The sequence below is a fragment of the Falco punctatus genome (assembly GCF_963210335.1).
Source record: "Falco punctatus genome assembly, chromosome: 17".
Classification (NCBI taxonomy): Eukaryota; Metazoa; Chordata; class Aves; order Falconiformes; family Falconidae; genus Falco; species Falco punctatus.
In genome coordinates, this window is record NC_137597.1 from 6,372,580 (window position 1) to 6,397,525 (window position 24,946).

Here is a 24,946-nt window from a genome sequence, read left to right on the forward strand (position 1 = left end):
TGCCATCGATAGGGTCCAACTAAAGAAGCAGCACAGAAAGGACATCCACATTGCGGACACATCCCCAGCCTGTATTCTCAGTCCTGTGGTGATCTAGGGTGAAAAAAGTATCTATTTATGAGATAATAAAAGATGCATTAGAAATGTCCAAGATTAATAACTTCCCCCAGCAACAGAGAGTTAATGCCGCAGGTTTTCCCCCGAGCTGCAGCAAGGCTTTCTGGCCCCAGCAGAGCCCTCCAGGCTGCCCCCTCCTCAGCCCCCGCAGCCTGGCAGGGATGGTCCCTCACTGCCCTGTCCCCTCCCAGGGATGCAGCCCGAGCAGCCACAGGGCCGTGCTTAAAGCTTTCCATTCCCGATTTGGAAATACAAACGATTTCACACACAGGGAAGCCAAAACTGGTGAGAAAAAATGGCTTATTATTTCCACTCCTCTGCAGGCCCCAGACATCTGCTTACCTGGGTTACTCCATTTCCGTGTATGACCCGTGTTGCGGCAGGTCCACGTGCACGCTGCGCGGCCGGCTGCACTGCGACCACTGTGCTCACCATAACCCCGGGCACGGGCTGCCCACCTCCCAGTGCCAGCATCCCCAGGCAGCAGCCCCGAGACACGGCGTCCTTCCACTGCTCCCCTTTGCCCGCTGTTAATAAACACTGTGGTTTCTCCAATTACATTTTTCTTTCAGTTATTCTTCTTCTTAGCTCCATCAATTGCATTGTCCCCTGCGGTACCATGCTGGAATTACTGCTGCTGAAGGTCCTGACACGATGCAGAACAACCTCCATCAGCTGTTTTGTGAAGAGCAGAACTCTCCGATATGGGAATATTTCTGTTTTGTGCTTTTAGAAAATCTTTTCTGCAAGGCTCTCAAGCAATTATCATGAACAAAGAGCACCTTAATCTTATACAGAGAGAACCCAGGGTTCTGTTAAGGGCGAAATGAGGGGAGGCCCTGGGGGATGCTGCGGAGTGGAGCTGGGGGATTGAGGGCAGCAGGACAGCACACGCATGGATGTGGCTGCACAAGGACAAACAGCAACTTCATGAGAAAATCAGCAGGACACAGCCTCTGTTGTAACAGGAATTGTGTTCTTCCATGATATCCCTCGCAGGAGAACTGCGATGGGCACAGCTTTTAGTGCTGCTAAACATGACTTCGGCTGGGGCTGTCGGAGGGCTGAGGCGATTTGCACCGTGAGTTTGGGATGAGGAATTCTACAAATTAATGTTTTTTTCCACCACCAAGAACTTTTCCTCTGACCTGTTGGGACGCAGCCCCTCTCAGCACCATTTGTAATCTTAGGGAGAGCATTGGTGATGAGAAGTGACGCCGCATCATTTAGCTGAAGCACGCTGGTGACATAGGGCACACGATCGATACGTGGAGGCTGAGGCTCCATTACTTATAAGAAATGCTTCAGAGAGCACTTTGGAAATGCAAGCCCTGTCCTGGGACCTCTCCTAGATGATTTCAGATTAATTGTTACAGGTTTGTTGGTTTGTTTTTATGGAAGAAAGGCGATTTGTTTGCTTTCTTCCCCCCCTAGAGTTTTACCATCATCTTTTCTCATTAGGATGGTGGCAGGAGGTCAATAGAGTCCCCTGTCTGCGTGAGATTCCTCCGTAATTTGGAAGGGAAACATTCAGAGCTGCAGTGTTGGGGGTACCTTCCCCAGCGTGTTGCTCTGTGTTTCAGAGCAAAGTATGGAACACACAACCACCCCCCCGCCACCAGCCTCTTTGTTAAACACAAAAGCTTTGTAATTACTACCAAGGCGTAAGAGACAAATTGTGGCTCTGCTGCTCTCCAGGCTCAGACTTGCTGGCTCACTGGTCTCCCAGCCATGCTTCTGGTGACATTTTATTGCTTTGTACAGGAACAAAGCAGAGCAGAGAAGCCTCCGCCGCTGGGGCTGAGGTTAGTCAGTCCTTCCTACACAGAGGACAGGTTGAGAGCTGCCTCCCCTCCCTCTGCCCATTCTCCTTGTCACCATTTTCTCTGGTTTTTGGTTTTCTTAATTATTTTGGAATCTAGAGAATAATCTGTCGTCAAATCCTGCAGAACAAATTGAACGTCAGGTTTTCAAACCATTCTAATAAAGCAGATGGTATCACAAGCCTGTAAATCTCCTCCCAACTTCAATGCATCTAAACGCTGACAGATTATCCATTAATGGGCAGATTAATCCTGAACAGCAAAAACAGTGGGAAGGAAAATACATGCTTTTGTCTCCATAACAGGGAAAATGAACACGCTAATATGTACAACTCACAGGAGAGGTGCAGTTACATCCATTACGAGCACATGGAGCGACTGGCAGAGCCCAGAGGCACTGGAAGATGTGCACAGCCGCTGAGCACAAGGCAACAGCTTCTTCCAGCTGCCCGACGCCTCGCTGGGAGCAGTGAAAGAAAAATAACTTTATGATGGAAGGGGCTGACTATCCTGAAGCAAGAGTCTACTTCCCAAATGGGCCAAGTTATTACCAGCATTTCTGATAATTTCCCTTCCCTTTCCCGCCAGGCTGGGTTGGGGTGCAGCCTTCCTGCAGACCGTCTCCCCAGTAAGAGCAATTTTGCTGATGTCTGTTTTGGCCAATTCCTCTTTGTCAGTCTCACCAGTAGCAAATGCTACTGGCCGTTGTATAGCCAAGTAAAGGATTTTTGGTCTTCTGTGTTGCAAGTGGCAGCCTCTCCCCCTCCACCCCCAGCACAGCATCCCCTTCTCAATGCCATCCCCTCCTCTCCCCACTGCTGATTTGCTTGGCAGGTGTGAAATATTAATTGCCTCACATGGGAGCTTGGCTCACTGTCTGTCGCATTTGACTGAAATATCATTCTCTGCTGCAAATGTAATTACTGGGGGTCTAGATTTTAAAAATAGCCTCTTGCCTGTCTGTTAATGAGGAGCCATGCTTTGCTACACAACGAGATATTTTGGTTAATTATAAAAGAGAAAAGGACAAATTTGTCACGTCTTTTGTTTTCGTTCCACCGTGTCTCCTGGTGACAGCAGTGCCGAGCCGTGATGGACTGCTCAGCCGACAGCACCAGATGCTCCCTCCCAAAATGGGGAGGGGGCCAGCGCTGGCTGGGGTCTCACTGCTGAGCAGGGGGTGCTCCTGCCTCCCCTCACTGCAAGGAAGTTGAAACAAAGGAAAGAAAATTTCAGGCAAAACCTAGATTTTCGCTCAAATTCTCCCCGATCCAATGTTTAAGGACTCCCTGAACTGAAGCACTGATAGAATCTTAGGAAACCCACCAGAAGGGCTGACCTGAAGCATTCTGGGCTGCAGCTCCAGCATCCAGTAGACTGTCCCCTGCCCACCCTCTGCTTGGGCTGGCAGTGTGGCAGAGGGGGGGCACTAGCACATCCTCCCCCCACCATTCCCACATTAAGGAGCTCCATCCTCTCAGGCTTGCTGAATGCTCACACCAATATCCACACACGTTTCTGGTTTCTTTCCTAAAAAAAAGAAAAAAGCCATTTTATAGGTGCCGGTGCAACTACAGGAGAGCGATGACAAGCTTGGAAATGGCAGATGAAAGTGCTAACAAACCTGCCCTTGGCTTCATGTGCTAATTAATAATGTGTTAATAAACCTCCAGAAGAATAAAGATCAATAGGGCTGTTGCATTCCCAGGCCCTGCTTGAAACCTGCCAGGCAGCAGCAGCAGCTGCAGCTCAGGAGAGAAACGGGCTAAGCGCGGCTGTATCGGCCATGAAACTCCTGGTTGCAGAAAGCAGCACCTACCCCTGGCACACACTGGATAGAAGACACCGTTCTGGTTAAACAAACTCATTTTAACAGGAGTTATGGAAATAACCAGATGATCGTGTGGTTTTGAGGATGCGCTGAGCCATCGGGGCACGAGGAGGATGCGGAGGAGCCGAGCAGCAAAAGGGGCTCGCAGCCAGCACTCCAGCCTGCAAACGGAGACCCCCACAGCCCCCCCCAACCCCGCCGGGTCCCTGCCACCCGGGGTGCCCAGCCATCGCTAGCGGAGATGTCTACCTTGCAGTAAAGGCTTTTGTATGCCGCTCTGAATCATCCTCCTACTGGCCAGCTTGAGAAAGAAGCACCAGCTCTTCCAGAGTTACGGTCTGACTCGATGCCCAAGGACCTCTGCAGTTGAAAAGAAATTCTCAGCAACCTGCAGGTGAAGGAGCCTCAGCCGGCTCCTGTCCGTGGATGCACGCAAGAAACCGAAAGGAGAGAGAAGGGAAGCAAGAGAGGTGGTGACAGTTCATTTCTTGATCTGATGCTTGAATTGCCTGGTATTCAGGTATGTGCCTAAGGGAAGCAACCTATTCGGTATGGTGCCATGGATTCCCTCTTCCTCTCACAACTGCAATTTTTAGCGCTGCGTTTGTAAAAAATCAGCAGCAATACTTTTCACTAAGACGCATTGATAGAATGTTTCATAATTATTTATGTAATTATCCAGCATTTCAAAGAACCCATGATAACAGCCTAAATTGATGTATTAAACAAGCATAATAATTATTCCAACAATATTGAATGCTGTTCTGTCAAATAATCATTTCATATATATGAAGAAAGCTTTCAGAAATCACACAATTCAAGATGCTACCAGATTAATGACAAAAAAATTCCATATCCTTTTCCTGAAGACAGGCAGAACTTAGTATGTGGAAAATTAAATATGCAGGTACAGGGCACATATGGAAGTATCATACATCAAAACCAGTAAGAAACAATAGAAGAGGGAGAGGAGAAGAAAAATGGCACTTCTTTAGCCTAGAATAATTGTGCAAGGATTACACTGCTTCAGAAATTTCTCCAGGTAACAAAGTAATCAGGAATACAAAATACTGTCTCTAAACCAAGAGCCCGGATGGTATCTTTGTGGCCCAAATTCCATCCCAAGCCAGGTCCGTATTGTCCTCCCAGTCTTAGTCTTCCCGCAATAGCAGCTACTGGGGAAAACACTACTACTACTACCACTACTACTAATAAGTTCCAATATAGCACAGGAAAATCCCACTAAATGAACTGCAGCAAACCTGTGCTTGCCTTCTCCCTCTGCTGAAACTTCAGTAACACTTAGAAGAGTGGCACAAATTTTATAACTTTGTGATGAAGATTAAAAAATAAAGCCCAGTAAAAATCCTTGTGAATTATTGAAACTGTAGCTCATTATAATGGAAGAAGTGAGCCTTTATTTTCAGTAAGTGACATGGGAGCAGAAAAAATGGCAGGATAATGATGCTCAGGCAGAGCAATTACTCCATTCTGATAGAAAAGTGTAAAGTTTATCACTTTGATGACTACCCTGATTTTTTTGTACACCCAGTTTAGAGACCAGGAGTCAGGAGGGTTTCTGATGCTCCATCTCTGCTGCTGGAACCTCCTCCCTACTCCGACACAGAAAGCTGATCTGCTGGGGTGGGTGCTCATTGCTCCATCACGTTGTTGCATCCTGTGCCCTGTCCTGCCTAAAGCCCTGAATTTGTAGCAGCCCCTAGACCTCGTTTCGCAACACAGAGCTTTGACACAAACATTTTCAGCTTGGATAAAAGGCAAGCTCAGGATTTATGAGGGTCCCACCCTTGGATGAATCCAAGCAGAGGGTGTGTGATGCTGTTGATAATGATCAAAACCAGCTGGTTACTGCCTGAGGCAGAGCGGAGAGGGGAATTTGGGGTTTGTTGCCTGTAGGAAAATGGACAACAAAACCATCCTGCAGCAGGCACAATCCTGCTCAGGCCTGAGCATACCTTTCAGGAGGAACCCACCTCAATGGGCAACACCGGAGAAGCCTGGAGGGAGCTGCAAGCCCCGAGCAGGGAGCTGGTTACCACCCTGCCTGCTGCTCCTGCGGCACTGCTGTTTACACTGGCATTGTTGCTTTCCTTTGGGTATGTTTGCGTGACACTTTGCCCATAAAACATGTCAGCGTGATGCACTGCGTAAGAGTGACATAACTTTTATCAAGGGGAAATTTAAGGCTTAAGTGTCTTTAAAATGCTGGCATCGCTTACCATATGTGCAAGCTCTTTTTGAATATTACACCCATTATATGTAATTCTTTTTGCTCTTGGAGGAATATTAGCATGTACTTTTCTCCTCGTCAATCACTTTTTTCTTTTTTTTTTTGCATCCTTTGATGATGACCTTTGCATCATCAGACGTCTTTAAGAGGGTTGCATAAATGTGTGCTGTCTAATGTCTGGGCTTTCCAGAGCCTCTGCTAACAACACCACGAAGCCAGACTGGAAATAAGATTGTTGTGCATTTATATGGCATGTTCTCTTCAGGGAATTCAGGCTCTTTCAGACTCAATACAGAGGCTCCCATCACTCACCAGAGCTGAATGATTCCTGTGCTCATGTGTGCGCAGACCGACCCATGGAGAGCCTCTTGCCAAAACACACTTTGTCCCACTCATTTCATGAGTGTCATCGCTGCTGCAGCAGCGGTAGGTCCTTGCAGTCGTGGTGATAATCCTGTGCTTGGAGGGGCTCCCACCCTGTTGGAAGCGGGCTTATCTCTCACAGCACCCCAATATTCCTGCCAGGGGCTGTCCCTCACAAGCTGCCTGCCCAGCTCCCGATACTGCAGGGTGCTGTGGCACAGAGCACCGGGGTGACTGCGAGGGCTCATCCACAGGCTCTAGGGCATTTTGGGGTAAGGACCATGCCACAGGCCTTCTAAACTGGGCACCAAGTTTGTAAGTGCTCACCTCTTTCTACACTTCTCTTTCCAATGAGGGAGTAACCTTCAAGCTCAGAAGTGGAAAAATACAGACTCCCCGGTCCGGCTTTACAGACACTTTTAAAGCTGGTCCATTTACAACCCACTGTCTCTACGCTCTCTAGATTAGGATTTTCTTTTTGTTTACCATTTGCCCTGCTGCACAGCGACAAATCAGCATACTAGGTCACAACTGTCTTGCAAAGGCAGGACATCTCAGATAATTAGTCAGGCTAGACCCCTTGGATTGAGTTCATCGCTGACATCTTCTTAACTGGAGAGAAAGGATTGCATGTCATTGCCTGCGTGCACGGGGTCAGAAACACATTCAGGGTATAAACAGTGAAAAGCTGAACCAGATGAGATACAGAAAAGTGCTTTACAAATAAAGGTCCGATTTCACTCCCCACCTAGTGCTAATCCTGTGCAATCTGCTGTTACCTTATGTCCCTCTGATCCCTCCAAAGCCTGGCCAGCACTTCATTTCTACCCCATCTCGGAAGTGATCTGCACCGCCGTGAGAACTGCTCCGGGAGCTGGCGTCTAGGAAAGAAAAAAATAAAATAATAAATAAATTTTAAAAAGCTGTTAAGCCACTAGATGGCAGACAGCCCGCCGGGAGCTAGAGCATCCCCAGGAAAGCTGAAGCATCCTCACCGGGAGCTGGAGCATCACCGGGAAAGCTGGAGCATCCTCGCCGGGAGCTGGAGCATCCTCGCCGGGAGCCTCGCACCTCTCCTGCCCTGCCTTGCTCCCACATTTCCTCGTCGCCTTTTCTTCGCATTCACAATCTCCTGGTGGCGATGCCACGGCGGGTTACCCCTCCCCCCGATTCCGCTGCTCCCGATGTGGGGTCCACAGGGAAGCGGGGGGGGCCACAGGGCCGTGCCCTGAGCACCCGGGACCAGCAGCAAGCAAGCTCCCCTAGCACCAATTGCGTGCATAAATTATCCCCCTAATTACACCATATGCACAAATTGTACCGTATTAATCACTATAGAATGCTAATTACCCCGGCCCGGCCTCGGGGGGAGCCCCCCCGCCAAGCCCCCCGGGGGTTTCGCTGCTGAATTCGCCGGAGCTGGTACCTCCCCCGTGTTTGCCTTGGAGATGCGCTGGGTCCCGAGGCGGGCGGTAATTAACCCAGCTGCAGGGTGTTGCTCGCCGAGAAATCCCTGTCATTCCCCTGAATGGGAGGCGTTGGGGAGAGCCATTTGTTTTAATGAGGCTCTTTTGTGTGTGTGGCTGTGTGTGTGTGCGCGTGCGGTGGCTGTTGCTGTGTTTTTGGGTTGTAATTGTGATAACAGATGCTGGGGGAAAGAAGTTTCAGTCCTGGACCTCTTGTCCTGCTCATTACGGCCTCTCTGAGCTGCCACTTGCACCCCAAAGCTGCTGTTTAATGAGCCTCGCTCAGCAGCAAGAATCAATTAATGCTCCAGCACCTTTGGCTCGGGCTTGGTAAATGCAAAGCCATTGAATTAAAGCAAAAATGAGCGAAGAGCAAACCCTCGCGTAAACCTCCACCACGGGGCAGCCACAGCAAAGCCGGGCTCTGCCGTTAGGCAAAATGTGTGTTGTGATGTGGACTTGGCTCTGTTCCCCTCCCAGTATCCCACACCCCACTCCCCATCCCAACCATCTGCAATATTTCAGATGGGTTATTTGTGAGACATGCGGTGGGAAGGAAATTAAAGGCCCTGCTTGTATGTAAATGGGAACCTGCGCAACTGTGCTCAGGAGCGCTGAGGAAGGAGCAGCTGTGATTTGCCAAGCCAACCAGAAAATTAAAAAGATTGTTTTACAGACATGCAGAGGGCATGTGTGTGTGCGCCCACAGTTGTGCAGGGGTGGCCCCAGGTTCAGGCAGTGCCGTGGGTCCCCTCCACTCCTTGCTTGCCTGTGCTGGAGCGAGGGCAGCGGAGGCAGGAAAGGATTTGCTGTCCCTTGGTTCTCAAATCCCCTCTGCCAAAGACCGCTTTCATCCTGAGAGCAGTGAAAGGCAATTGAGGGGGACGTGATCTGTAGCTTTGAGCTGCAGGGTAGGTAATAAGGCGGTTGAAAGTCTCCTTCCCTTCCATGTCAGTGCTTTGCAGACAGGTCAGGGATCCATCTATACATTTAACCCCCTTTTGAAGTGAGGAGGACACCCTCGTTTGCAGGGCATGGCAGAGATGGGAAAACTCAGTCCTCTTCAGAACATCACGGGACCCCCTCACATCTGAGGTGCGCGGTAGATGCTTTTGCTCAAGCCTCGTCCTGCAGCTGAACTGGGTTCACTGAAGGTAACACAGCAGCAGAGAAGTGACTGGTGTCTGTGACCACGGCCAGGAGCCGTGCCGGAGGGGGGCTGCTCCAAAGAAGATGGCAGTGAAACGCCTATGAGCAGTGCCTGGGTGCAGGGGTACGTGCCAGGCTGGGCTGGCCTGCAGCAGCTGTAAGCCATTCCCAGAGGCTCTCCAGGGATCTTCTTGTACTCTTCACCCACCAGGCCTGAATATATTTCCTGCTGTGGGTCATAAGAGTTCAGTCTTACACTTTAATTTAATGAGGTGTCTTAAATGTGGATTTAATCACAGCATTAAGGTAACGGTCACTGCATTCGAACTGGTGAGTGCAAACATCTTTCCTGAGCAGACAGCTCTGCCGCATCCTTATTAATCCAAAAATCATATCCATATTAATTACTCCACAGATTATTGCTCAACCCATATCCATTACCAACCTGCTAATCCTCCAGCCCGTGCAGTGGGTATTAGCTTCCCCACCAGCCAGCTCCTTGCTGCTCCTCTGCAGATGGAGAAAGAGATCCTGCCTTGTTTCAGAGGTGCATCCTTGGGAGCCAGCTTCCCAGTTCACAGCTCCGTATTAAAAGGCAGCCGGTTCATTTGTGTGTGTGTAAACCAGGTATTTGTTTGAGACCTGCAATTAGTACAGTGCTGAGGCCACCGCGGACGTATTTCCTACCGCCTCGCCATGCCAGCACGCACCGAGCCCCAGCAGCGCCCTGCTGCTCCGGCTCCTGCTCGGGCAGGAGGAATGCCGCTCTGTGTGCCAGGCCGGGAATTACAGCATCTCTAGAGGGTGATTTAGCTCAGCTGGGGTGAGTTATCTTCTAGAAGTACTGATCTCTTTTATATATCTGTAGCGGGAGAGGTGAATCCCACCCATTAGCATGACAGGTTCTGCTGGCCAGGGACATTATTTTGCTGTCAGCCTTGCAGCCAGCAGAGCTTATAATTCTTCTGGAAGCATTGGGCTATCCTCCTGCTTCTACTTGTATAGGCAAAAAGGCCAGGCCATGCACTGAGCGATCCTTTGAGTTCTCTCCCAAAGTGGACTTGAGTATTTCTGGTCCTTGATCTATTTGTTTGGTGTATTTGACAAGTCTTGAGCCACTTCCCTCCCGGGCAGGGTGCTGGCACTCTGACCTGTGCTTGTCAAAGGCTAAAATGCTATCTGAGCACATATAAAATATGCATGAGGTCTGCGACCTAGTCTATAAACTCCTGTACAGCCTGAGGCAATGCCTTTGTGGTGAGCTCAGACAGATTGCAGGTTCCCGCTGTAAAAATCAAATGAACCTCAAAAGAATGCTTAAAAATTCGTGCAAAAGCAACTCTCCCCCCCGAGATCATCCCAACACTTCCCTTTGTGAAAGCTGAAAATGACAAAAAAAAACCCCAAACAAAAAAAAGGACTTTTAAGCATTTATAGTTTCTCCTCAAAGCTCAGCCTAATTGAGTGCTTCCAAAAGAGAAAAATGCTTTCTCCTCTCCAGGCAGGCAGCGGCTGGAGCAGAACGACGATGCCGGCCGTGCGGAGCCTGCCAGCTCCCTGCACCCACCACCGCATCCCGGCAGCTCCCAGGCCACCCACCACCGCCTTGACACCGAGGGTGCGTGTGTCCAGAGCCAGCCCCAGCACCCAGCAGGGACCTGGCTAACGAATGGATTGGTCCCTGGTGCTCCTGCAGTGCCTTTCATCTGAGGCTCTCAAAATCTAATTAAATCTCCCAACACCTGCGTGAGGGATGGCGACTAGCTCCATTATATTTGTCAGAGGGGAAAGGGGCAGGCAGGGTGCTCCTATGGCAAGGCAGCAGCAAAGCTGTGAGTAACCTCAGAGGGGAATAATTCTCCCCACTGCAGGAGTAAACGGAGGATATTTATGGCTCTGAAGCACCAGGAGGCTGTGGTGTCTCCAGCTGTTGTGTCTTTGGAGCTGGAGGTCCTGGTACCAGGCTCTTTGCTTTAGCAGGTAGCTGGCCATCAGCAGCCCTTCGAAGGTGAGATGGGGGAGCTGGAGGGGCTCTGCGGCCCCAGAGCAGCCCCCCTTCCCCTCCCCAAGGGGCTGATGCTGCTGGGGTCCCAGCTCTGAGCACCAGGAGATGGCAGTGGTTTCCTGGTCATTGCAAGGAGCACAGCAAATCCCCATGGCTCTTGGTGAGGGCTGAGCAAAGCAACGCAACCATAGCAAAGGGTAATTTTCAAATTGTAATGATCATTGCTGATGGTGTTTTAAATGAGCAAAACAAAGCAGAAACCCCATGTTTTGTATTTCGTACTGCTAAGAGAGCCTCCTATGCCCTTCCCAGCCTGCTCCAAAATAGAGATGATGTGGGATAAGCTCGGAGCACCGAGGATGGACATATGCACAGCCCCATGTGGACCCAGTTACGGTGCTCCAAATTTTGCCTTGAAATAAGTCTGGATGAATGGAATCTATTTATAACCCCCCCCCCCCCCCAAATACTATTCCTGGTGCTCAGGCCATAGGCAAGCCTATTTCCAGGAGCAATAAGGGTGAAATGGCAGTCATAAAACTCCAGTAATCAAATGTGAAAAGAACAGCCCAGTTCATTAATATGCAGACAAGCTGATAGAGATGTTATTAATTATCAAATATTACCATGGAGTTAATTTTTACCTGAGTTGTTTAAGCCTGGCCATCCTCCTTCTCTTTTCTTAGGCATTTTGCCATAGGGCAGCATTGAACATTTGTAATTAGATTCCTTCACTGGAGTTAATTATGAAGCGACAATAAAGTCTCAGTGGTTTCCATTTTTCAGAAGCATTATTTTGAACTAAAACCAAATCCTTTGTTTTGCCATAAGTATTTGTAATCTTAAATTTAACGTGAACCCTGGGGTATCCTCTTGATACAGACAGACACGTTCACATTGTACTATGCTACACATCTATTTTATATTGTGTTAAAATACTTTTACGTTGTTTTCTATACACTTGCCCGCACAAACCTGTCTATATACTGGAGCAGATACAAGATTTCTCTTCTGGAAGATCTCTGAATTAATGAGCTACTTTTCATCCCATTGATGTCAGATCAGTGGCCCCCACTAGCGACACTGATAATTTGCAGGTTCCAGATTGACCAGGCACCTGGGGAAATGTGCCACCAGAGGGGTCCCAAGTGTCCCATCAAACAATTCTGGATTGGGGAGGAAGGGTTTGAACACGGCTATTAGTGACGTGCTCCGTTTTAAGCAATGAAGTGTCCGCTCAGCACTAAGCTAAATTTCCCTTACAAATGAGTTAGCCGCTTAAATATAACAGGACCACGCACACTGGAATAAAAAGCAAAAGATTTTTGTGGTTATTATTGCCAGTTTAAGAAAGCTGTCTGGTTACATACAATTTTATGTCACCCTCTAGCTAAGCATTCACAGAAGAGAAAAGATGCTGGAATTTAAACAGGTCAAAATTAATGTCACGATTGTATTTGATAATTGAAAGTGTCACCTCCATTAGCTCGCCCTGATAACCAGGCTTGAAAAGCCAGCACTAGGGTGTCCAAAATCCTTTCCACTATTTACAGAGCGACAGTGATTAAGCAACAGGGCACTCCCCTATATTCAGAAAGGGAAATAAAAGCTGGCCTAGGGTGAGCGCAGACAAAGCTAAAATGGGGGGATGGAGGGTAGACTTGAAGCTGTTTTGCTGCTTTTTCACAGAGAATATCTGCCCTGGGCGGTCTGCAAAGCTGCGGAGCCCCAGCTCAGTGGTGTAAACGCAGCCCTCTGCCGGGGTGTCTGCTGGCACCCACAGCCTTACCTGCGAGGTCCAAACGTGCTGCTCCAGCGGTGCCTTCCAAAGTGTGTTTGTGGCTCTTCTGCACCAGACACGGGAAATGACAGAGGGGTCGAAGCCATCTGCATTTTATATAACCTTTACTAAGCATCACTTGACCTTGTCAGTGCCGACAAAGCCCTGTGAAGTGCATGCTAGATAAAACGTATTTTTTAATAGAGTATACTTATTAAATATATTAACAAGGTGCAGATGAATACAAATGACCCCATGGTCAATGCCGTCGATCCATGCTGATATTTCTTTCTCCTTTGCTGAGCTGAAGGAGTCAATAACCTCTCAAAGGTCACACATGGAGTGGTGATGCTTCCTGGCAGCAGCCGTCCTGCCACCTGCCTCCAGCGTCCCTATTACAACACAATGGCCACGAGCAAGTCAGCACAGAGAGCAGCATCTCCAGAGGTCCCCTGTAAAGTACCATCCCCTCTCCTCCAGCTCTTAGGAAAGCCCTGGGAACCTCAGTGCAATTCATATTTTATTCTTGATATAAATTTAGACTAACCCAAGACACAAGTGAAAAACAACCATCTCCTCTTTTATTCCCTAACTTCACAAATCATGGGAAAATTCACTCAATATTGAGTGGACGCCCCTCGGTTCAGCACTGGAACGGTCGCAGGACTGCCAGCAAAGGAGCTAAGCGAGCCCATGGGATCGATCTGCCGAGGTTAAAATCCACTGGTTTCAAGTGGGAGATGGCAGGATGTGGCCTGCCTGCCTTCCTAAGGTTCACGTCAAGCTTTGCTCTCAGTTTGAGGAAAATAAGATAAAATGACCTGCCTGAGGAGCAGACTGCCGCACTGACGCGATAGATTTGCATTAGCTTCAAAGAGGAGCAGCTTCCCATCACCCTATTAGCACTACACTAGAACAAGCGGCCTCAGTGTCAAATGTCTGTAGAAAAACTACATCTTGGGGCAGCACTGAACTCCCTGCTGTGATCCACAGTGTGCCGCGCCTTCCCCTTCTGGGTTAGATTTATCCTTTTTAGTACCTAATTTAGAAAGAAAAAAACCCCTAAGATCCTTCAGAAAAAGCAGTAAGACCTCATGTTCCAGATCCTCATGTTTCTTTTTTAGTGCTTCCTTAAGGGTCTCCATTTTTCTGTCACTTATCATCATCCAGAGTAATTTTGGGCTGTTAGAGAAAGTTCATTGCTGTAATTGCAACCATATTGGTCATTAAAGTTGACAGACAGCTGCTGAAGAAGTCACTTGCTGATTCCTACTACTCAGCAGATGCCTCTCAGCGCTTGCTAAAATGTTAGCTTGAATTTATGAAATGGAAGCAAATGCATTTTACCTTAAGGACTGATCATTTCAAGGAGAGGAAAACATGACAAACTCATCCAGGGCTTTTATTTGTAAACAGCATTTGCCTGCTCCTTCCCTAGCTAGGGTGGAAGCGCCCAGTCTTGTCCACAGCCCATGAGGCTGCCTGCGTGCCCTCTCCTGTCTGTGGGGATCCGTGCTCCTCAGGGAGACATCTCAGCCCTTCAACCTCTTTTTTCTGAGATGATGAACAAGCACATCTCATGGGACATTCCTGAGCTGGAGGCCATTTAGCAATAATGCTAAAAGTCTGCACTGAAAGCTCTGGGAGAGCAGGGAGGCCAGCAGGGACGGCAACAGCCTGCCCTGCCCTGCTCTGCGGGGAAGCAGCAGCGCTCAGTCCCTCAAAGCCTCCCTGCACCTACCGCACTTCGCTTTTCATTTACTACTGGCAATTTCTTCTGTGCTGCAAAGGCAAAAGTTGCTTTTCACAGGCTGGAGGCCAGGGGCAATCCCGGACCCCCGCCCAGCCCCACTGCATCCCCCGCTTTGCCAGACAGGGGTTATTTCCAGATTTCCACTTACCTGTTTATTGCTGGTATGATTCAGTAAGTAAATATTTCTCACCAATATACTCAGCTTGTATAACAAATGCCACACACCACATGTTAGAAAATAAGGACCCAATCAGGATGGCTTTTTTAACCAGTAAACTTTATTTATATATAACAACAGTACAAAGTGAGTCCTTGGCTTGCAAAATAGGAGTGTTTCATATTTACAATAGGTACACAATAATATATTAGAATAATAACAAAACCCCCTTTTTCCTTGGAACATTTTTAAATACTTAAACTTTCTTACATTTTTTCCACAACACTTGTAAAAACAACAAAAAACAGACAATCATCTTAAAAAAAAATATAATACAGAACTCCAGTGTGTCAAGTATAATGGGGAGGGGAAGAGCCAGAGAACGATACGGTGGAATGGGTACGGATACAAATCAATTCATTATTCCTGCCAATACACAAAACCCCTAAAACTGACGTGTGTTTATTTTAAGGAGGGGGGGGCAGAAGAAATCAGAATCTGTTCCATGGCTAATACCTCTACATTCCGTGACATTTTGGGGAGCTCCAGAAGATTTAGTACCTGTACATTCCCTTTCCTTTGCCGCTTCCCACCGCTTCTCGTAACAGCCCCCAAGGTGCCATTAGCACAGAAACACTCATCAATAGGAGAAGGATATTTTACTGCAGTATCTTCTGAAGCTAGGAAATAACGTGGCAAAATCAGCTCGTCAGCTCATTTACTTTCCGACGGCTCCTCTTGCAGGCACACCTTCCTACTGCCCAGTCCATGAGGTGGAAACATCTGATGGAGAAGCTGTTGCATAAACTTCCAAGCTTATTCGAAATAGAGGTATTAAAAATCTCAAAGGAAAGGCCGTATAGCAGACCTCGTGTTTGATCTGGCAGCCTCAGGAGGCCCAGGGAGTTTGGGATATTGTCTGTGCAATTGGATGGACCCTGCAGGTCTTTTGAGCACGTTCTTAGGCGCTGCAGGAATGTCTATTTTTTAGTATTATCTTCCACTTTGACAAAGAAAGGAGAGGAATGGGTAACATGGGGGCAAATGGGGATCTAAAAGAACAAGCACACAGACACGCCGTGCTCACAGCACGGCCAAAACACCTTCAGCTGCGGTTCAGCTGCTTCTGGTGCAACTGCAGCAGCAACGTCGGCGCAGACGCCCAGGCAAGACAAGGAGCTTTTCCAGCAAGGGAGCAGCCGGTCTGTGCTGCCCCGCTGCCTTCTCCTCCCCACCTCCCACCCCTGGCACGGCCCCCGGCATGCAGTGAAGCTCCCCAGGCTGCAGGATGGGTACAGGAGACCCAGAGTTTTGTGCTAGGAGCCGGGAAGGCAATAGGTACCGCTAGCAGCTGGGACGCCAGCCTCTGTGCTGTGCCTTGCCCAGAACAGGACCACTGCCTGAAACTGGTTTCTTTTTTTCCGTCGTGAACAGAGGCTTTGCACAAAGCCTTCCAGGTGGTAAAAATCGGTTTGAAGATTCCCATCCTCTTCCCTGCCAAAACTAATCTGACCAACCCACATTTAAATTGTACCTTCAGGGTTGCTCAGCTCAGTGGATCCTGAACGGCACCTTCGTGGCAGCGCACGCTGGCGTCTTTTACTCCGATTATTTCCCCACTGAATGTCAAATTAAAAAACTCAAGCAGCCTATCCACACGGGTGTTGGGTGGCCTTGTAGCTATCACCAGTGCTTTGCCTTCAGTCTCCAACCCACCGGTCTCAGTGGCCTCGGGCGAAGGCTGGGAGGAGGCTGGGGCGATGCAGGCGTTTCACCGAACACACATTCACTAAACAGACGGGACTGCTCACCTAGCTCTACCTAGCACGCAACTATATACAACATCGCAGCTCCCTGCGTTATTGGCTTGCGGTTTATGGTACAAATGCAATTCCGAAATAGGATGGCTGAAGCTTTGTGGCATTTTAATGTATCTTTGATGTCAGTTATTTATCCTTCTCTGAACATTTTTTCTTCTCTCCAGGGTACAGTCACACGTGAGCTTTCCCTGATGTCCCAGCTTACTCAAGTCAGTCTATTTTAGTTTCATTTAGTTTGGCGAGCTGAGTCCCTGTGGCAGGTGAGCTCTGACAGCACTGGAGACTGATGGAGAAGAGCCAGTGACAGGTGAGAACGTGGCTGGGCTGCTGCCAGGGAACAGGCTCGAGGCACAGGCTTGGACAGGAGCATCACGGGGACCACGCCGGGAGCTGCTCTGTGCTTTGCCAACCTGCTGCCCTGGGGACAGGGCAGGGACAGCAGGCAGGTTGGTGCTTCTCATCCCCGTTGGCTGCTTGGAAATAAGACTTTGTTTGTCGGTTGTGCCCACTGGAGGAGGGAAGCGCTCCGACCCTTTCCACGCAGATTAGACGACTCGCAGCAAGGTGCTCGGAGTCAGCAGCGTGCAGGAATGCAACCCCAGAGCTTTAAGCCCTCTTGCTTTTGTTCTCCACGTGCCCACCCATATTGCTCCCTACATTATGTAATTTTTGGTGAAGTCCAGTTGAACGTAGGAGAGAGAACTTACGTGGGGACAGGCCGTTAGGATTTTAAGACAGTGTGTTGAAGGCACTGCTGTGATGAAGGTCTCTGTTGCCACCGTGTCCAGCGGCTGCACTCGCCATCCCCACTGTGTCACAGCATCGAGACCCTGTGGGAAGGCATCACCATCCGGCACGGCCACGTCCAGCCTCCTTTGGAGATAAACCTCTGCTGCCCGCGATGCTGCCCACCAGCAGTGAAGCCATGGAAGCAGTTTTGCTTCTCAGCGCTGGTTCCTGCGGTGGGTCTTCACGCAGCTGCCGGACTGGTCCATGCTGGATCTCATGGGACTCCAGCGCTTTGGCCGTGCTGATCTCTCCTGCCTCCCTTTAAACATAAATTCATCCTTTATGGCAAAGCGTGGACCACTTGACGTCCACATCTTCTGTACTTTGGTGGGCTGCAGTGTTGTGGTGCTCCACAGCAGGGCTCATGCGGAGACAATCTTGCCTATAAGTTAGACTCTTGTATATGGGTTTTTAATAAAGGCTTTCAAGGTGGAGAAGCGTTTGATTAGCACCTTGCTCCCCCTTGGAGTAGGTGCTTTGATAGCTCATGAGCAGAAGATTAAATGGAATTATTTAAGCAGTGACACTAGGCAGAGAGATTCTGGAAAATGACGTCTCCCACTTTGATGTCGAAACACCTGAAACGAAGTGAACTGGAGAATCAAAACACCAACTGGCCTTGCAGGAGGAAGGGGGCAATGAGAAGGATGTGAAATCATTTCATCTAAGGCAAAGTCACTGCCCCCTCCTGACCAAACCTCAAGTCCAGTTTGCTGCAAGTGCGAAGAAAATGCCATCTTGAGATCTGAAGCTTCCTCTTCCCAAGGGAGTAGTGGGAAAGTCAGATGCAAACAGGGCAATAGATTACAAGCGTTTTGCCCCAAGGGGATATGTTGCTTCATTCCATATAATTGCCTATAAAGATCCATAATTAATTCAACCACATGAGTATATACTTGGCAGATGATTTAATGGCCACCCATTCCAGCCAGCACCGTGCTGCTCCCTGTGCCACCCTGCTCATGCCTTTTCAGGTGATGGAAGAAGAGGTGTTTCTGCTGCTTCCCTTGGAAGTCAGTCAGTCAAAAGTGTAATAGCTTACTGGTTTGCAAAGTGCTCCCACTGCTCTCCCTTTCCTCCTCTGCCCAAATTCCTCCCACAACACAGAAAATAAACTCAGCTGTCCCCTTCTCAGTGCTCTCCTGTATTCATGGAATACAGACCCTGTGTTTGGCCAGCTTGGACGCATTGGATTCTTTTAATCCTTACTCACAAACCAGTACCTCCGGGCTCTGCAATCGGTTTTCTTTTCCCTCCCTCATCCTTACCTTCCAGGATAATCCCAGTTTACAGGCCCTTTCCCAGGCTCCTGACAGGACAGGGGGAGAGGCTGCTAAGGGGCAAATCAGCCAAGCAGGACAGGCAGCCCATCGTGCTGCACGCAGAGCATCGCGAGCAGGGAGACCTCCCACGTGCTGCCTCTCCTGCTGCCTGCCCGTGGGGCAACGGGCAGCCAAAACGCACATGGAAAAGACACTGGACACCGGCACTGCCGGCACTGCTGCTGGGTGGCTGCAGCACCCACACTCAGCGCTGCCCAGCAGACCCCTTGCAGGGAACCCAGCGGGTGGTTGGGGACTTCGGCTTTTGCTGAGAAAATACTGGGGAAGGGGGAATGACAAAATGTTTGCTTATGGGGTGCTCCTGGTCAGAAGGTAGAGAGCAGGAGGAGGAAAGTATGCTTAAAAGCAGCGACGCAAAAGCCTCTCAGATAGATGTGAAGACAGAGGACCATGAGGGCCTGACTTGGGTTGCAGGGCCAGCACACCTTCAGGAGCACCCAGGTGATGAAAAGCCAGGTCTTTGCTTTGGGCAGTACTCATATTTTGTGAATCCTGCAGGCATAACTCTTCAGACTAATATTTAGAAGCATTTGAAAACTGTTGGAAAACCATTTGGAGTGTTTTCTTTGGGTTTCAGAGTACCATAAGAATTTGGTGAACCATCTGAATACGAATACTCAAAGCAATGACCACAACTAAAACATAGACCTGGCAATCACTCACAGCAGCTGCACGTCGGATCACTGCAAACAGCAGCAACAGAAACCAGTAAAAAATGAGACCTGGAGGATTTCAGAACCCGACACTCTGCAATCCCCTGTAACACCAGCAGCAAAGAGCAGGGCAGGCTGGCGGCTGCTGTGAGGATGGCTCACCACGTCCGCGGTGCTGGGCTCCGGGACGTCAGGCTTTCATAGGACAACCCACAAGTTGCACGTTTTCTGTCTTTGAAATTAGACTCACTGTGCAGCAGAAGGATCCCTGGGAAGGCAACTGTTCTGGTAATGGGCAGTACGAATCCTGCTCTGCTCCTCAGTCTGTCTCTGCCAGCTTGCTCCGTGTCTCGGTAAATCCAAGCCCTCCAGTTACAAAGCTCAGGCTGTTGTAAATGTCAAGAACTTATTGCACAAGGTTGATCATTATCATTAGTATCTTCTCCCAAGTATTAATAGGGCACAGAGAAACTCATAGAAATGGATTAACCAAAAGAAAGTGGACTTGGCATGGCTTTTTCTGAACGGTAATTAAAATAACAAATTTCCTGAGTATTTCTCTACATGCTTCTCCCCTCGCCTGTTGCTGGCTTCCGTTAGGTCTGTGCCTTGAGACCAAAAGCCAGCAGCTCACTCGGTGCATGGGGAGCCTGTGGTGACCCTCCCGGGCTCTGGGATGGATATGAAAATGGATTTTCCTTCGACACACACTGGCTGCAAACTAAAGTCCCAGTCCAGCACAGCACTGCCTGGGCAGGGCTGAGCAGATGTCGGGAGCTATTTTCCTGCCACTGCCAAGCTCATGCAGTCAATACTTGTACTTCCATTAGACCTAATCACCCTGTCCTCCCCACTGCAGCCTGCGCAAATATCAATATTTATTACAGAGAGAAATATTTACAGCGTTCCTTCCCCTCCTGGCACTCTACAAAGGGACACACACAAGCTTTGGTGTCGTTGAAAGAAATAACACTCACAAACATTTGCCTATCACTGGCCACAAGAACACGTGCCGTCGGGGCCAGCAAGGAACTGAATATAACAACAAGACGCCGAGACAGAGACAAGACAGCAGCGCTAGCTGGCCCGTGGAGTGCTGGTTGAGGTTTTGCCTTGCCTAGAGCACAAAGATTTCTTTCCCCTCCCCAGTGGAAACACAAGTCCTGCGCTGACCCCGGGCGACCCCGCGAATGCTGGCAGAGAAACTCAAAGGGAGCCTGTGCCGATCAGCTCTGCAAGTCAAACAGAAAAGCAATAAATAGCTCATCTCGCTACGTCGAGTCTTTTCAAGTATCGCTCACTGTAAACATTGGGGGGGTGTTGGTTTTTACTGCCAGAAATTCAGAGGCGGCTGCCAGAAACCACCCCAAAACCCAACCAAGGAGGCTTCATCCCAGCTCTGCCCGATGGGAGAGGGCAGCCGGCTGCTCCTGCTCCGAGCGTACCTGCAGGAACCAGCATTGCACCAAGCGCGGCCGGGCGCGGCCGTGGACATCCCACCGCTGCTCAGCGGGCTGCCGGCTCACTGCAGTGTGCCGACCTCCAGCGAGGGGAATGGGGGTGGAAAAGGGGAAAGCATTTAAAATCAGATCTTTCCTCGTTCAACAGTAAATGGGATTTAAAAAAAATATATATATATCGACACTATATAAATACATAGATAAAGCTGGATTTCAAGACAGGTTGGATGATCTGATGGTTTTGCAATTCAGGTAAAGTTCCTTCTAGTGCCTATAAGTTACTCAGCCACGGAACTATTTTCTGGCTAAACCGCTATTTTACTTGTGTAAAAAGGTGTGGTGCAAACTTGTGCTCATATTTTTTATAAGATCCCAAAAAGGAGAAGATTTCATTTTTCCAAATGTTCCAATTAGTGTAAGAGTCCATTCGCAGAATGTCTGAGCCACATCCCCGGGAGTCTCTCGAGGACAGGATTCAGAGCTGAACCTTCTTGCCAGGATTATCTCTGTGGCCTCTGTGGTTTTTGTTCTATATCTTTTTTTTTTTTAACTTTTTCTTTCCTTTTTTTTTTAAAAAAAAAAACTTTAAATAAAGTTTTATTTTCTAATATACATCAAACAATTTTCATGCAAAGCAGCAGTCATGGAGACATCCAGACTTTCCAGGTTCCTTCTTTCCATGTATGCTCGAAAAAATGATCCATCTTGATTTGACTTTGATTGAGATGCTTTCTCCTTTTCTCTTCATGCCTTTTCAAACCGGATCCTATGTGGTTTTGAACACAGTCACTCCTTGGGCCAGTCTGCTCACTCCAGAAGAGCCTTGGTATTTATATGTGTTCAGCGCCTTTCTTGCTTGTTCTCCTTCTTAGTTCCCCAGCGTCCGTGCAATCCTCTGCCCTTTGCTGTCTGTGAGCACCGCGTCCTTTCTTCAGCTCTCAATAGACATGGCACCAATAAGTTGCTCTACTTTGTATGCCAGACGCTGCCTACGTGCCTGTTCATCCTGCTCCAAAGCCCCAATGAGCTGGTACAGAAAACATCAAAAGGGAGGGAAAAAAAAAAAAAAGAAAAAGAAAGAAATCAGCGTGCGAGAGGGGGTGGTAGAGGTGGGTGGGCAGCAAGATGTGAGCAACTTGAAACATGGATGTGTGAAACTTAAATAACAAATGGCAAAGCAACGCGATGAGCGCTTCGCCGTGCCGCAGCCGTCCTCATTGATTTGTTGGACCGCTTGGTGCACATTACCCACACAACACCATCATTCCCACTCTTGTACCTTGGACTCCACATTTCTTGTCTCATTTAGCAGGAAAGTGATGAGATTTTTAAACCCTAATCAGAAATTAGCTGTGGCATTGTACCACAAACGTACATGCAGTTAAATGACAAACCCCTTCCTCTTAACGGACATAATTGCAAAATAGGTTCTTCTTACACTGAAATGAAGGGGTGGAACAGATGGCAAGAACTTGGTTTCAAGTGATGCGTTCATTAAAGGAGCTCATGCTGCCAGGAATTCTTTGCAAACAGGAGTGTGCGCCACTGCAACATGGGAATTGTACCACACTGTTCCCAAAAGACAGGGATGTTTCTGGGGACCTTCAGTAGGTCATGATGATTTTCCACTGCATTAAGGAGTGGGCTGCACTGGGCAAATGCCAAGGCTGAGGAATGCAGTTGCTCCCACAGTATTTTAGCTCTCAGTCCTCCTGGGAAGTACGCTATGGGCACAGGACTCTTTGTGCACGAACAGAACAGAGCGGGAGAGCAGTGGTGCAAGCTACGGTCACACTGCATCAAGGACAAGGGAGGAGCTCTGGGCAGCAGCAAGGAGGGTCACTGCACAACCCAGGACCGCCCAGAAGCTCATCTCCTCTCCCATGCGGGTTGGCATCACCTCTGCGCCCACCCCAGGGGACACCCACCTCTTCGCTGTACTTGCTGACGTAGGAGTAGATCTCGTTGAGCGCGCTCAGCATGTTGAACTCGACGGCGTGCAGGCGCGACTGCTCGGCGAGGTAGGCGTTCATGTCCTGGTCGCTGATGGCAGGGAGCTTGGCGATGTCTGCGTAATACCTGCAGGAAGGAAAGCTGTCAGAAACACCAAGCCTCAAAACACCCCTCTTCTCCTTGGGATTTAAACAAAGCTCTGCAGGGAAAAGGGCAGCGTTTTGCTTTATGCTTACATCTAGTAAAACAGGATCCCGGTCTGTAACAAGCTGAAAATAAGAGCAGCGATGCTTGGCAGGGCTGAGCTGTGCCACCAGCTTGCTGCAAGAGCCACCTCCTGCATTGCCGGCCAGCGACAGCAAAGCTGCTCGACGTGGGAGGTCGGGCAGGACCGGAGTCCCCCGGCCAGCCCCGCACCCACATTGCTGCCGCCCGCACGCTGCCACTCACCTCTCCACCCAGCTCTTGTAGCTGGGGATGTCCTTGGCATAGAGCAGCTTGTTGGAGGGGGAATCCTTGCCCAGGCGGTGCTCTGAGGTGGAGCAGGAATCCATGAAGGTCTGAGCCACAACAGAAAGGCAGGCATCTGTGATGCTGCCTTTGTGGATATCAAACACAAACTGGGGGTTTTTGATTACGTTCACCCAGAATCGCAGAGGGAGGCTGTGGGGAAATCAAGAAACAAAATTAACTGTGATGACAGAGGCTAGAAAAGGACATTTGGCTGCGGTTTGCGTTCCCAAGCAGAATACAAATGGTGGGAAGCAGCAATAACGTGAATAGGAGCTGGGCCAGGTCTATCAAACACCAGTGAGCCCAGTGCTGCCCGGGTTGCTTCTGACGGGTCCCGCTAGGCCTGGGCTGGACGCTGCTGCCCCATGTGCCCCAGGAGCTGCGCTGGGGCCTGATCCTGCCCAGGATGGCAGAGGAGGCAAGAGCCGGGGGACAGCAGGCGCTGAGGGCAGGCTGGCTGTGCCAGGGCAGAGCTCGATGGTGCCGTCTGAGCAGCTCCACGAGGAGCCCATCAGACCCTGTTCGTTAGAGCAGGAGTCCGCGGCGCAGAGCCGAGCCGGGGCAGCGGTGCTGCCGCCCCTGCGCTAATCAGCCGCTGCCCGGCCGGTCCGCAGTCCATCATCTGCCAGCCGTGCAGCAGGCATCAGAGGCTTTGTCCCCAAATCCCGAGGCCTTTGCAATCAAAGGGGAATTATTATTCCTTTTTTCTTTGGCTGTATAGCAGGATCAAAAAAACAGCTGCTGCTTTCTATTACCTTTCAAGTCTCGGCTCTCTCTGTCTACCCAGCTTGCTCACCGAAGGCTTCAGCTTAACTCTTGCTGCACTGCAGGCGAGCAGCTCGGCCGCAGCCCCAGCAGTGCCAGCTCCCAGACCCCCCGGCTCCCAATTCCAAGCCCCCGTTTGCTTTGACCTGTTACGGTGGCATAAGCCTTCTCCCATCTCCCCACCAAAATGCCCTTTCTGGGGATGCTGCAGCTGCCCAGAGTGCTCAGTAGAGCTGTTAGTTCAGAGACCGAATTTTCACCTTTCTCCCGAGCCCACCGTGCTCCAGGCCAGGAGGAAGGACCAGGGCTCGTGTGGGCTGGTGGCTCCGGCAGTAAAAACTCTGCTGGTCGGTGCTTTCTTTTTTATTGCTTTAAGAAGTCTCATCTTTTTGTGTGATTCTGGAGTTCTTATTCTAATAACTCCTTCCTCTAAGCCTTTCAATAAATTGTTTTTAGCTTCCCACAGCCTTAGCAGGGTACCCAGCTTTTGCAGCCGTGATGATTAGAGGCCTTTTAAACCACGAGGGACTCAGGAAAATACAAAGTCTTCAGGGAGCAACCATTTATTATGCTTTTTTTCCTTCCTCGAAGAGGTGAATTTCTAACCCACGGAGCTTTTAATCCTAAAATAACAGCAGAGGCAGAGATGTGAGAGCTCCTATTGTTTGGAAAAGGCTGAACCTGGCTGCAGTCCATGCCAGTGGCACACAGGGATGGCTCCTTCCCCCCTTGTCACCTACCCCACGATTTCCAAAGACCAGGTGTGTGGATCTATGGCCTGAGGCCGATGCCCAGCTCCCACCCGGGCAGAGGACGCTGAGATAGCTGGGCACAGGGGTTAACGCTGCACCAGGGATTCAGCTCGTGTGTGCATGGAGTCAGCACGAATCAGGATCAAACCCCACTGCCGCATCTGGGGCAGCAGCTGAAAAGCATTAACATGGCTTCATGGAAC

General features: G+C 49.4%; 1 protein-coding gene across 2 annotated transcripts in view; it reads right to left on the reverse strand.

Annotated features, from left to right (window-relative positions):
- Positions 1 to 15,055: 15,055 nt before the first annotated feature.
- Positions 15,056 to 24,946, reverse strand: part of PLXNA2 (plexin A2) — a 509,765-nt gene continuing 499,874 nt past the window's right edge. For both annotated transcript variants that reach the window (XM_080367686.1, XM_080367687.1), the window contains 3 exons: positions 23,164 to 23,376; positions 22,689 to 22,839; positions 15,056 to 21,787 (listed from right to left, as the gene is read on the reverse strand). In XM_080367686.1, the coding sequence (XP_080223812.1) occupies positions 21,692 to 21,787; positions 22,689 to 22,839; positions 23,164 to 23,376 (460 nt within the window). In that variant the 3' untranslated portion in view covers positions 15,056 to 21,691. The remainder of the gene's footprint in view (positions 21,788 to 22,688; positions 22,840 to 23,163; positions 23,377 to 24,946) is intronic.